The 14,267-nt window shown below is 43.8% G+C and overlaps 1 protein-coding gene across 7 annotated transcripts in view; it reads left to right on the forward strand.

Annotated features, from left to right (window-relative positions):
• Positions 1 to 14,043, forward strand: part of LOC115111795 (serine/threonine-protein phosphatase 2B catalytic subunit gamma isoform-like) — a 69,289-nt gene extending 55,246 nt beyond the window's left edge. The window contains exons 9-14 of one of the 7 annotated variants that reach the window (XM_029638227.2): positions 637 to 762; positions 992 to 1,069; positions 1,592 to 1,682; positions 3,867 to 3,964; positions 8,695 to 8,721; positions 10,757 to 10,993. In XM_029638227.2, the coding sequence (XP_029494087.1) occupies positions 637 to 762; positions 992 to 1,069; positions 1,592 to 1,682; positions 3,867 to 3,964; positions 8,695 to 8,721; positions 10,757 to 10,899 (563 nt within the window). In that variant the 3' untranslated portion in view covers positions 10,900 to 10,993. Of the gene's footprint in view, positions 1 to 636; positions 763 to 991; positions 1,070 to 1,591; positions 1,683 to 3,866; positions 3,965 to 8,694; positions 8,722 to 10,756 lie in introns of all 7 variants that reach the window. The other 6 variants (XM_029638229.2, XM_029638228.2, XM_029638230.2 and 3 more) reach the window with 6 other exon arrangements.
• Positions 14,044 to 14,267: the final 224 nt, after the last annotated feature.

Genomic DNA, 14,267 nt, shown 5'->3' on the forward strand with positions numbered 1-14,267 from the left:
TCAAACGTCACGTTCGAGTGAGGCGCGTATCCCTACATCAAACATCTCTGTAACAGGATAGCTAACGTTGATGTCGGGACCTTGACAAACGTCCAGTGAGTGAGTGAGTGAAGACAATGAAAACATGCAAGACTGGTGGCTATAGCTATGTTCGACAAGTATACTATTCTTCTGGCTTTATCTAGCTCTGTTTGTGATGTTTTACTTTGCGTTGCTGGCTTGCTATGTAATCAACCCTTTTGACGACGTCTGCGATGTTGTAGATGATAACCATCTGATTACGTGTTTTGTTGACTTGCACGAGCTGAATTTGAAGTTGCATGTGATCGTATCCTCCTTCCATGTAAACAAACTTTCTGATACACACGTGTGGGCAACTATTCACGACCGGGCCGGGAAATGGGTCTATAGCTGTTGTCTGCTGGCTGGCATACAACCACGGGGGTCAGGTTTCACAAATCTGGGATTTTGATTCCCGTCCCTCTGACCTTTCTGCCCCTCCAGGTCCACTTGGGCTGTCCCCAAAATATGACAACAATTGGCTAGTATTGTTTGTCAGTGATACATTTAGTCTTGTTAGTCAGAATGGCTAACTTGATCATTCTTTTGTTCTTTACATCTCACTCCAACTTCCAGCTGCTGTACTAAAGTATGAGAACAATGTGATGAACATTCGGCAGTTCAACTGCTCCCCCCACCCCTACTGGCTGCCCAACTTCATGGACGTCTTCACCTGGTCTCTGCCCTTTGTCGGAGAGAAAGGTATGTATGTGCTCCCTGTCCATATCGGTGTTTTTGTCAGAGTTAAGAATGTGCCAGTAGAATTCCAGGAATGAGTATTGGAAAATTCTAGCATGAGAGTGGTGTGTTTTGGTGCTAAAAATGCAACTACAAAAAAACAGTACTAGGTCTGCACCCTAAAAGATGTAGCAAAGAGCGTTTTGGTGGTGGTGCTAGCTGAGTTGTGGTGGTACCTCCCTTCTCCGCACAGTGACAGAGATGCTGGTGAATGTGCTGAACATCTGCTCAGATGATGAACTCATGTCAGAAGGAGACGACCTGTGTGAAGGTAAGATGAACAGCCAGAATTTAATGAGTCACGTTAAGACCCCCGCACGCACCCCTCCTAACTCCACATTATCACTAGTGTTAAGAAGGTAAAGCTGGTAGCTTCATTTTTCATGACCGCTGGTTCATCCACAGCATGTCATAATAGCTCTGTCAGACAAACACACACAGTATCATTTCTGGAGTTCATCTAGAACATCTCAGGAGTCACTAGAGATCTGACGGAGCTCAACTCGACATTCCACTGTACGCTCCTCTCCTTTACTCCTCTCCCCTCCGCTTCCTCTCCTCCGCTTCCTCTCCTCCGCTCCCTCCCCTCCGCTCCCTCTCCTCTGCTTCCTCCTGTTCCCCTCTACTTCTTTCCTTTTCTCCTCTTTACTCTCCTTTCTTCCCTCTGTTCCCTTACTTTTCTCTTTTTTTCACCTTCCTCTGCTCTATGTTGTTCACAGACTATTTAAAGCAGTAGAACGCATTACAATGCCCAACCAAATGCTTAGAATATTTTATTGTTGTATTTTACGAGAAGATGGTGGAATCCCAGCAGTGCGCAAGGAGGTGATCCGGAACAAGATCAGAGCCATCGGGAAAATGGCCAGAGTCTTCTCTGTTCTCAGGTGAAAAAGCCTTTCGCTCTCTCTGTCTCGTCATCACACACGACAACATAAAGGCTGACCTAAATGGCACACTATTCCCTATGTAGTGCACTGCGTTTGACCAGGGTCCATAGGGCTCTGGTCAAAAGTTGTGCACTATACAGGGAATAGGTTGCCATTTTGGACTCAACCATACTGAAAAGGGAAAGTCAGACTTGGAGTGAATGGAGCAGAGAGGGGTGGGAATAGACTGGAGTGTCTATTTTTAGTTGAGACTAGAATGAGTCTAGTTTATGAAATGAGTGAAGTCAATTTGAAAGTGCACAATGACTTCGTGTTTGAAAACACAGTGCCGCTTTTCGATAAGGATGAATGAGCAGGCAACAGTGAGTCACGAGGCAGCACACGGTGAGGCTGCATAATGCCATTAGACATGATTCCAGATGAATGCTGTCTCTGTGATTTAGCCTGCCACACAACTGCAATGGGGAAAGGGAGATATGTAGATCAGCACAGAGCTCCTAGAATTCAAGTTTGTTCTAGAAGTAGGCCTATTTCTATATAGAGCAGTCTGTCTTTCACAGTGGCCCATATACAGAGATATAATGGGATGCTGCAGCTGCTTACAGCTCTGTATAAGCAGAAATGATGAGTGTTTTAACATATGTAAACTCAGCAAATAAAGAAACGTCCTCTCGCTGTCAACTGCGTTTATTATCAGCAAACTTAACATGTGTAAATATTTGTAAGAACATAAGATTCAACAACTGAGACATAAACTGAACAGGTTCCACAGACATGTGACTAACAGAAATGGAATAATGTGTCCCCGAACAAAGTGGGGGTCAAAATCAACCGTAACAGTCAGTATCTGGTGTGGCCACCAGCTGTATTAAGTACTGCAGTGCATCTCCTCCTCATGGACTGCACCAGATTTTCCAGTTCTTGCTGTGAGATGTTACCCCACTCTTCCACCAAGGCACCTGCAAGTTCCTGGACATTTCTGGGGGGAATGACCCTAGCCCTCACCCTCCAATCCAACAGGTCCCAGATGTGCTCAATGAGATTGAGATCCGGGCTCTTCGCTGGCCATGGAAGAACAATGACATTCCTGTCTTGCAGGAAATCACACACAGAACGAGCAGTATGGCTGGTGGCATTGTCATGCTGGAGGGTCATGTCAGGACCAGGAAGGGTACCAGAATGAGGGAGGAGGGAGTCTTCCCTGTAACGCACAGCGTTGAGATTGCCTGCAATGACAAGCTCAGTCCGATGATGCTGTGACATAGCACCCCAGACCATGACGGACCCTCCTCCAAATCGGTCCCGCTCCAGAGTACAGGCCTCGGTGTAACGCTCATTCCTTCGATGATAAACGCGAATCCGACCATGCCTGGTGAGACAAAACCGTGACTCGTCTGTGAATAGCACTTTTTGCCAGTCCTGTCCGGTCCAGCGACGGTGGGTTTGTTCCCATAGGCAACGTTGTTGCCGGTGATGTCTGATGAGGACCTGCCTTACAACAGGCCTACAAGCCCTCAGTCCAGCCTCTCTCAGCCTATTGCAGACGGTCTGAGCACTGATGGAGGGATTTTGTGTTCCTGGTGTAACTCAGGTTGTTGTTGTTGCCATCCTGTACCTGTCCCGCAGGTTCGCATGTACCGATCCTGTGTAGGTGTTGTTACATGTGGTCTGCCACTGCGAGGACGATCAGCTGTCCGTCCTGTCGCCCTGTAGTGCTGTCTTAGGCATCTCACAGTACGGACATTGCAATTTATTGCCCTGGCCACATCTGCAGTCCTCATGCCTCCTTACAGCATGCCTAAGGCACGTTCACGCAGATGAGCAGGGACCCTAGGCATCTTTCTTCTGGTGTTTTTCAGAGTCAGTAGAAGGCTTCTTTAGTGTCCTCTATGTTTTCATAACGGTTACCTTAATTGCCTACCGTCTGTAAGCTGTTAGTGTCTTAACGACTGTTACACAGGTGCATGTTCATTTATTGTTTATGGTTCATTGAACAAGCATAGGAACCAGTGTTTAAACCTTTTTCAATTAAGATCTGTGAAGTTACTTGGATTTTTACGAATTGTCTTTGAAAGACGGGGTCCTGAAAAAGGGATGTTTCTTTTTTTGCTGAGTTTAGTTACTGAAAGCTTTGTTAGATCTCTAAGGTGTTTGTGTCTCTCGCTCCCTCTCTTTCTTCAGGGAGGAGAGTGAGAGTGTGCTGACACTCAAAGGACTGACCCCCACTGGGTCGCTGCCTCTAGGAGTGTTGTCAGGGGGCAAAGAGACCTTGCATACCGGTACGTGTCTCTCTCCCCCTCCTCACCCCCTCAAACTCCCCTCTCCTCCCGCACCCTGCTGTCTGTCTTTCTCTCTCTCTGAAGCCCCCCTGTCCCCCATGCCCTACCCCCACAGAGGGCCTTGAGGTGTCATTTAACACTGCCGTTCTCCCTGCGCTAACAACACAGGCTTATTCCAACCGCACGGTAAACTGAAGGATGTACGCTTCACTGAATGTTTTTCAATTTTTACATTTCATTATGGGAAACAAATCATAGACCCTGCTCCTCTGTGTTCCGTTTTCAATTATGCAGTCGAGAGGGAAACTATCACTGCCACTGAAGCCTACATATGGGACGCAGCCTTTGTCTGTTTGGGGCTCTGTGTCAAGCCAGCTGTCCGCTTTGGGTAGTAGTCTTGAAAACCCGACCCGAGGCAACAGAGAATGGTTTCAATGACTCTCTTGGCATAGAGGAACTACGTCACTGCCTAAAATACACTGCCTTTTAGTTAAGGTAGCTGATGTGCCATCTAGTCAAATGGCTACCCAGCATTTCACTATAAGATCTATTCAGCGCATGTGACAAATTTGATTTAATGCGAACTAGCCACTTAATGCACTCGTTAAAAAAATATCCTCTTTGTTCTCCATCTTGCTAGCTATTATTTAGTATTTTATTAAAGCCGATAAAAGTAATAACGAAGGCAGTGTCGTAGTTCTTCTTTGCCAAAGGTCATTGAAACCAGACCCTAGTCACTGTGTTGCCTAGGGCCAGGTTTTCGAGACTAGTTGGGTAGAAGGTTGGGGAGGCTGAGCTTGTGGGCGGGCGGGCGGTTGGAGGGGGGCAGGACCAAAGTGGCCTGTCACTGATGTGGTGAACCAGCCCAGCTAAAGGTCAACCAGCTCAGCCAGCTGGGGGAATGCACACACACGGTGCAGGAGGACCTGGTCTGTCAGCAGGGAGGAGAGAAGGGAATGCTGGGGGTTGGGGGCTGGGGGCTGGTCTCCTCCCAGGCGAGGCAGAGGTGTAGCGAATAGAGTTAGAGCTGTGAGCATTCTTCGGACGGAAACCACATGACATGACCTTTACCAGAATGCCATGGTCTGTATGCGTCCCAAATGGCATCCTATTCACAATAGAGTGTACGACTTTTGACTAGAGCCCTATAGGCAATGGTCAAAGGTATTGCACTGTATATAGAATAGGGTGCCATTTAGGGGATGCACCCTGTGTCTGTCAGTCCCTCCAGTCAGATGTGTGTTCTGGTTCATTACATCCCGTTTGTTGTTTCTCTTCACTGCTTCCTAGCAGTACTCTAGTGACATTTTAGGGATACGCTGTCCAGTTTTGACTGCAGTGCTCTTTAAAAACATGCCGTGCCAAATTAAGAAGGGAAATGCCTTAGCCTAGCTATTTCTATTCCACTCCTTCAAAGATGTTTTATTGTCACACACACCGGATAGCTGCATCGAAATTGCCTTGCTCAAGAGTACATCAAACGATAAAAAAAAAAAAAGTATTTGCATTTCATTTTTTTTAAATTTCACATTGTCAGCTTGGGTATTAGAACCAGCAACTTTTCTGTTACTGATTTTGAGGGATGCATTTTTTGAGGGACTAATTGTTTGTTAAATCAATTTGCGGGGGCCACCCGAGTGGCGCAGCAGTCTAAGGCACTGCATCACAGTGCTTGAGGCATCACTAAAGACCAGAGTTCGATCCTAGGCTGTGTCACAGCTGGCTGTGATTGGGAGACCCATAAGGCGGCACACAATTGGCCCAGCGTCGTCCGGGTTAGGAGAGGGTTTGGCAGGCAGAGATGTCCTTGTCCCATCGCGTTCTAGCGACTCCTGTGGTGGGCTGGGCGCATGCACGTGCTGCTTGACTTGTTCGTGTTTCAGAGGACGCACCGCTCTCGACCTTCGCCTCTCCCAAGAGTTGCAGCGATGGGACAAGACTGTAACTACCAATTAGATACCACGAAATTGGGGCGGGAAAAAGGGATAAAATGATGTCTTACGGGCCGGGTTGCGGTGTCCGGCGGGCCGTACTTTGCCCCCCTGCTCTATCCGCTAGGCTACCCGCTGCCTGTATGACTATAACAAATGAAAGATGGTCTTCTAGCTAGATTCACCACCAGTTATTCTGTGAGTGACACCAGTAACAAAGCACCTCATTAAGAACAACTCAAATAGAAAGATTAAATCTGTCATCTCACCACAGTTCTCATCTGTCTTCATCACATCCTTTTGAAAACTGAGCCTAAACACACTTCATTATGACAATGTGAGGCGTAGTGAGCTGCCTTTATTGACTTCACAGGAAATCAGTTCCCTTCTCCTCCCAGCAGACTTCATCAATTGATTTGGTTCCCATAACAAGATCCAGAATAACCCTATATAAAGGCCTGTGTGTGTGTGTGGGTGTGTGTGTGCTCACTGCGCAGCAAAATCCCCCTCATCTCTTTGTCCGCCCACATCTAAGCCCCAATGGCTCTTTAACGCCAGCAAGCACCATCTTAAGGACTCCAGCAGGCATCTCTCACTCTAGGTGTGTCCTTAATTACACTCTATTCCCGATAGTGGACTTCTTTTGACCAGAGCCCTATGGGCTCTAAAGGAATAAAGTGCCATAAAGGATGCAGATGATTTTATCACACTTAAAACAGTTTGAGGTGTATTTGAATTGTACGGTCTCTCTGTAGAGAGTAGCCTTTAGAAGCATTTATAACATGTGTAGATGCGGCAGGTAGCCTGGCGGTTAGGAGCGTTGGGCCAGTAACCGAAAGGTTGCTGGATTGAATCCCAGAGTCGACAAGGAAAAATCTCATTCTGCACTTGAGCAAGGCAATTAGCCCTTATTGCTCCAGGATCGCCGTCAATAATGTCTGATCCCTGGCCGTGACCCCACTCTCCGAGGATGTCTCAGGGGGAGTGGGATATGCAAGATAAACATTTCCATTTCACACCTGTACAGGTTACCCACTTGTACATACAGTGAAACAGAGCTATACAGTCAGTGGTGTAAAGTACGACTTAAGTCGTTTTTTTTGGTATCACTACATTCCTAAAGAAAATAATGTACTTTTTACTCCATACAGTTTCCCTGACACCTAAAATGACTCGATAGGTTTTGAATGATTAGCAGGACAGGAAAATGGTTTTATTCACACACTTATCAAGAGAACATCCCTGGTCGTCCCTACTGCCTCTCATCTGGCGGACTCACTAAACACAAATGCTTTGTTTGTAAATTATGTCTGAGTGTTTGAGTGTGCCCCTAGCTATCTGTAAAAAAAGAAAGAAAAAATAAAATTGTGCCTTCTGCTTTGCTTAATATAAAGAATTTGAAATTATTTATACTTGTACATTTTATCAATTATATTTACTTTTGATAATTAAGTATATTTAAAACCAAATACTTTTAGACTTTTACTCAAGTAGTGATTTACTAGGTGACTTTTACTTGAGTAATTTTTTATGAGTGTCTTTCTCAAGTATGACAATTGGTACTTTTTCCACCACTATACATAGTGCATTTGGAAAGTATTCAGACCCCTTGACTTTTTCCACTTATTGTTACGTTAAAGCCTCATTTCTAAAATTGATTTAAAAAATAAAAAATGTTTCCTCGAACAGTACCCCATGATGACAAAGTGAAAACAGTTTTGACATTTTTGCAAATGTATAAAAAATTATACAAATAAATATGTTAATTACATAAGTATTCAGACACTTTGCTATGAGATTTTAAATTGATCTCAGGTGCATCCTGTTTCCATTGATCATCCTTGATGTTTTTACAACTTGATTGGAGTCCATCTGTGGTAAATTTCAATTGATTGGACAGGCACACACCTGTCTAAATAAGGTCCTACAGTTGAGTGCATGCCAGAGGTCGAAGGAATTGTTGGTAGAGCTCAGAGACAGGATTGTGTTGAGGCACAGATCTGGGGAAGGGTTCCCAAAAATGTCTGAAGAATTGAAGGTCCCCAAGGACACAGTGGCCTCCATCATTCTTAAATGGAAGAAATGTGGAACCACCAAGACTCTTCCTAGAGCTTGCATGCTCGGCCAAACTGAGGAATCAGGGGAGAAGGGCTTTGGTCAGGGAGGTGACCAAGAACCCAATGGTCACTCTGACAGAGCTCCAGAGTTCCTCTGTGGAGATGGGAGAACCTTTCAGAGGGACAACCATCTCTGCAGCACTCTACCAATCAGGTCTTTATGGTAGAGTGGCCAGATGTAAGCCACTCCTCAGTAAAAGGCACATGACAGCCCACTTGGAGTTTGCCAAAGGGCACCTAAAGACTCTCAGACCATGAGAAACAAGATTCTCTGGTCTGATGAAACCAAGATTGAACTCTTTGGCCTGAATGCCAAGCGTCACGTCTGGCGGAAACCTGGCACCATCCCTACAGTGAAGCACGGTAGTGGCAACAGCATGCTGTGTGGAAAATAATTTAATCAAATTTAAAATGTGTAAAAAGTCAAGGGGTCTGAATACTTTTCGAATACACTGTAAGCGCAACCTAATAAAATTATTATTATACCGCCTATGTTTGTCAGGGATGTTTTTCTCCTGCCTGCCTGTGTTTTCTCTGATCGTGATGTTGATAATGGGGGGGGGATCTCGTCTATGGTTGGTTGTTTGGATGATTCGGACTGTCTGTTCTGTGGTTGATGATCTCTGGTTCTCTGCATTGATGACTCACTTTTCTCCTCTCACCACTACTCACATTTACATAGCCGCCGCTGAGGCAGCGGAGGCAAAAGGTACGCAAGCGGTCCCCGGATCCCTCCTTCAGTGTGTTGTTACTTTTAACCCTTCCAACAGCGCCCTCATTCTTTATGCACCCCTGTTGTCCCTTTTTAAATGTTCATTTTGTTATTGTTGTACATTCACTGTGTGTGTGTGTGTGTGTGTGATTTGTGAGTTTTGCCATGGATTGGTGTACTTCACTTTGCAAAATGGCTGCTCTTGCATTACCAGTTCCTGCTACTACTGTACATGCATGATAGGACTCACATGCAGTGGGCACTCCATTTGGCAGGAAGGACTTTAGCTTGAACCTCAACAGGCACTGTATAGTTACATTGTTCCTGGGTCCTAATTACACTATGTTGACCATTGATAACATAAGGGCAAAGCCTCAACACAGTCTTCACAGATAGGCTACAGATATAGATACCGATACAGAGAGTCAGGCATTTGGCCTAACAGTGACATGTTGAGAAACAGAGACTTGTTAACAAACAAGCTGTAGGCAGAGGTCACATGGGTGGGAGCTAGATTCCTTGCCACTGCTGCAGGCAGCTCGTCCCTGAGCAAAGCCAGCTAAGACTCTGCTAGCCTAGGGAGCACCTCCTTCCTCCTCCTGGCTATCCAGGGATATATTCAGGGTCTAATCCTGTTACGCTGCTTGGCTGTTGCTACTCTGTCACTGTCTGCTTCTGTTGGCATGTTACTGTTCTAGCATTCAGATACACTCTTTGATCGCATACACATTTGGAGTAGTAATAGGTAGTTTGGTTTCTGTCCAAATATATTTTGTTGATGTCAGAGCATGTTTAATAGCAGGGGTGTCAAACTCATCTTGGCCCGGGGCCCACATTCGGTCTTCAACGAGGTTCCGGAGGGCCGCACTGAAGGTTTATTTCCTCTCTGTCAAAATTTTCTGAAGAAAGTACTCTAGCCATGGATTTGAGAATTTCCGACTGTCTGACTTTCATTTAGGTGATTATTAGCGAGCTGGACATGGTCAAGAAACTGTATGAATGTAGTTAAATTATTGTCATTCTTTTACTCAAACCACCCGCGGGCCGGATTGGGGAGACCCCTGATTTATAGCCACCTATTAAAGCTGCAATATGTAACTTTTTGGGCAAGTTGACCAAATTCACATAAAAATGTGAGTTATGGATCTGTCATTGAAAGCAAGTCTAAGAAGCGGTAGATCTGTTCTAGGTGACCTATATCTAGGCTTCCAGATTATTTATTTTTTTGCGTGTTTTAACTTCGGTTTTGTACATCAGCTGAAAATACTATATTTTTGTTTATGGAAGAGATATTTCACAACAGTTCAGATGGTACAATGATTCTCTACAATATACTTGCTTGTTTTGCCACCAAACGGAAATTAAGCGACTATTAGAATTTTAGCAATTTCAGATTTCTGCTTAGTGCACCTTCAACTACAACTAATGTTTGCCTTGCAATGATACATTTCTCATTAACAAACCAACTAACTTAAGATGTTATTTAAAATTGCAGATCTGTTTTCTATGAGTGCAGTGTCATTGATCACATTGTCCTATTGTCAACTGTAAAACGTCCATATTTTCCTCTTATTCTAAATGTTTGCCTTACTGATTTTGTTGTTGTTGTTGAATAGTTACTTACAGTATATCTCTCGTTTGCCCATGTTTTCTTTGTGGTTTTTACTTGGCACTTGGAATTTTACAGTAAGTCCCACATTCACTGTGAGGTGTTGTACTGTAGCTTGTTCTGTGGTTTTGTCAACAGTACTAGGACTGTGTATTCACCGTACGTACAGCTGTTGTATGTCTGCACTGTTTGTCTAAGGACGGTCAGCTATTACCTGCATTTGTAAGCATAAGAACCTGGAGTTTACTAAGGACATACAATAAAGGCAAAACAAATAGGTTAATTTTGCAGTTTTTACCTGTAGATCCTTATTGCAGATCCTTAAAAGAGATGGCTAAATATCTTTCACAAACATTTCAAGTTGAAGCATTCAAACCATTTTTTCCTTTGATTTCTAATGTTCCCCTCTCCTCTTCCTTCCAGCTATTCAAGGCTTCTCTCCCACGAGGAAGATCAAGGACTTTGCGGAGGCGCAGAGCCTGGACAAAGTCAACGAGAGGATGCCTCCACGCAAGGATGGCCAGCAGCCGGTCAACCCAAATGCCCCCAAGAATGGCACAGACTAGGCCCGGAGAGTGACCCCCCTCTCATCCTCACCAGACACAGGCCATGGCCCTGTCTCATACACCAAAACTATCTTCTCTCGCTCTCTGTTTTCTATCTCCCTCATTCTCTCTCTCTCTCTCTCTATCTATCTATCTATCTATCTATCTATCTCTCTGTCCCATTGTGACTCTTCACCCAGCTGGCCTATAGTTGGACAAGCACAGGACATGTAGGTAGGGAAGACACCACCACACTGGGAGAATGGTTTCAGCCACCACAGAGTACAACCATGAAAATAAACAAAAAACTATTTTATTTATTAAATTAATAATATTAGGTATATTATGTAATGCTACAATTGAATGAACACATACATTTCTAAGATGTTCAAATAAGTATATAACTATGGTAAATGTCAAAGATAAAGACCATTTTGTAAATTTGAGTTGAGGATTGAGGTAGCTAGTAAAGGAGACCTTATCCTTTATTAGTCAATGCAAGTGTTACTACTGTTATTTTATGTGCTTTGCAAGGGAAAGTTGACTGAATCTACAGATATCTACAGTTTGTGTGCTCTCATACATGTTGTCCATTTAAAAAATATGTGTTAAGTAGAGAGAAAATAATGAAGGGAACGATTTGACACCATTGCAGAAGATTATTTTATACCTCCAGCAGAAGTTCAGTAGAACTGTTTTGTTCTTTCGTCCAATTTCTTTGGTAAAAACCTTGAAACCACTGAATGCTATTTATGCTGCTTTGGGTCAACTTGTTGCTCCTATATTTTATAGTTAGGTTAAACAGGATTTAATTTGACAGCCTTTAGTCAATCCTTGAGAACACAGAATTTCCAAATGATAATGTCAAAGAATGGAAAAAAAGACCATGACAGAATTGATCCTAGTTTGCTACGATCATTGATGTGATGTATCAATGGGCGGTGATTCGTTTTTCTAGTGCTAGGTGTTCTAAATAGTGTTTTGATAGTTGTTGTTTGCAAGCTGTCACTAACCAACCATTACGTGTTTAACTGAGGTCAGTTGGGGGGGGGGGGTTATATAATATATACACTGTGTGTACAAAACATTAGGAACACCTTCCTAATATCGAGTTGCACCCCCTTTTGCCCTCAAAGCAGCATCAATTCGTCGGGGCATGGACTCTACAAAGTGTTGAAAGCGTTCCACAGGGATGCAGACCCATGTTGACCCCAATGCTTCCCACAGTTGTGTCAAGTTAGCTGGATGTCCTTTGGGTGGTGGATCATTGTTGATACACACGGGAAACAGTTGAGCATGAAAAACCCAGCAGTGTTGCAGTTCTTGACCCACTCAAGCCGGTGCGCTTGGCACCTATTACCATACTCCGTTCAATCCATGTCTCCGTTGTCTCGAGGCTTAAAAATCCTCCTTTAACCTGTCTCCTCCCCTTCATCTACACTAATTTGAAGTGGATTTACAAGTGACGTCAATAAGGGATCATGGCATTCACCTGGTCAGTTTATGTAATGGAAAGAGCAGGTGTTCTTAATGTTTTGTACACTCTGTGTAGATATTCTGCAAAGGCTAAGTTTGATTCAAAAGGGATATAGGCCGACAGTATGTATTGAAGACAGCCACCAGTACCTTGGGTGTGTGGTGCCCCCATTTGGTTAGCTTTTCTGGGACATTGAGCGGGGAGCGGCCTACTATTCTTGAGTGATGTGCTGAATGTGGAAGGGAGAAAGTCCTCGTGGTGAAGAAACATACTAAACGCAAGGGAAGAACGACCAGTGGGGTCTTCTCAATGCCCTCCGTGACAAGATGGTGGAGAAATCTTTCCCATGGAGCAAATGGTAACGCCACAGATGTGTCCCAAAATGAACTGAAGCTTCTTCGTGTTCATTATTTTATGTTTTAAGATACAAATTTCTCTGTTGAAATAATAATGAAGCTTAGTTTGATTTCATATTGCTTTCCTTGTCAACGCTACATAAAGGAAATATTTGGGGCGTTTCTTGACAAAAGCTGTGTCAATGTCTCCATCTACTGTTGATTTGATGCAGATGCGTTGAAATGACTCCACAATGTTGGAAACGTAAGGGAAAGCTGGCCTCCAAATTGGCTCCAATTCAATGTTTTAGTTGCTAGCAGTTTGAGGAAAGCAGTACCCTGAAGAGGAGTGGATTGAGTCATCCAGTGAGACGCTGTGAAGATTGACGTTATCGGAATTTCCATTCTCTTTAGTGGCTCTTTGTCCATCCTATGAGTCATCTCCCCCTATGACAGTTTTCACTATCTGTGGTAGAATCAAAGCTGTGGACCTACAGTGTCTCTACATTGATCATGTAGTAATGTCTGATGGTTCTTCTGAATTAATTTGATTTGTGAGTATTATATGGTCTTAACATATACATAGTAATTGTCCCTCCATGGCAGGAACTGACCCTCCATGGCAGGAACTGACCCTCCATGGCAGGAACTGACACTACTTTTATAACACCCGCTCTCAACCCTTTAAGGTTTGACTTGATTCTTTAGGACTTGTGACTTAATGAACCGGTGCTTAGTTTTAGCCCTAGATTTTTGGGGGCTACAACTGCTTGTCTGACACTCCTCCCGTCGCGCCACATGTAGTTATTCTATTGTGTTTTATCATTCAAGAAGAGCTTTTAAGATTTTTATTCTCATGTGAATTTTCCCTTTTATAATATATATTGTAAGGCTTTTAAACGAGTTGCATTCAATGTGCCATGCCACTACCAAAACACACGCCAACACCTGTGTGTGACTGGTGAGGAGAAGGGAAATCAGAATGTCCCTTTCTTGTGTTCATCAGTGGTCATGGAGAGATCTTGGCGCCTGTTTCAACTCGACATGGGTCAGGTTTATCTGAGTTGTGTCATGGCCCAGATACTTTTGTTTTGTATTTAAAAATGTGATTTGTTTCTCTTCCCTGTATTGTGCTCCGAGTTAGGGGATGTACAGGCCCCGTAGGAGGGCCGTATTTCTCACCTCTTGTCAGTTTCTAAACATATCTCGAATGTACAAAAATATTTGTAATTTAAAGTCTCTTAATAGCTGTAAAAAAAAGGGTGAGGAAAAATAAGTCCAGTGCTTGTCATGCGAGGCCATGAAATCTATGTAGATGTATCACTTAAAAAAATAAAATTTAAATGCAATGTTTCTTGTTCTCCCTGTCGTGGCTGTCTGGAGTTTTTAGCTCTGCAGGTTTGAGGACAGTGTGCCAGATACCTTCTCGCTTCAGTTGCTCGTGTTAGGCCTACATTCTAGGTATCTCTTGATCTGAATTATACTACATGTTGCTAATCTATTCTCTACACGTCTGGTTGAATGGGTGGATGCATGTCCTCTGGTAGACTTCAGTGTCTAAAATGTTGCGCGCCGAA

The sequence above is a fragment of the Oncorhynchus nerka genome, linkage group LG27 (assembly GCF_034236695.1).
Source record: "Oncorhynchus nerka isolate Pitt River linkage group LG27, Oner_Uvic_2.0, whole genome shotgun sequence".
In the NCBI taxonomy this organism is placed as follows: Eukaryota; Metazoa; Chordata; class Actinopteri; order Salmoniformes; family Salmonidae; genus Oncorhynchus; species Oncorhynchus nerka.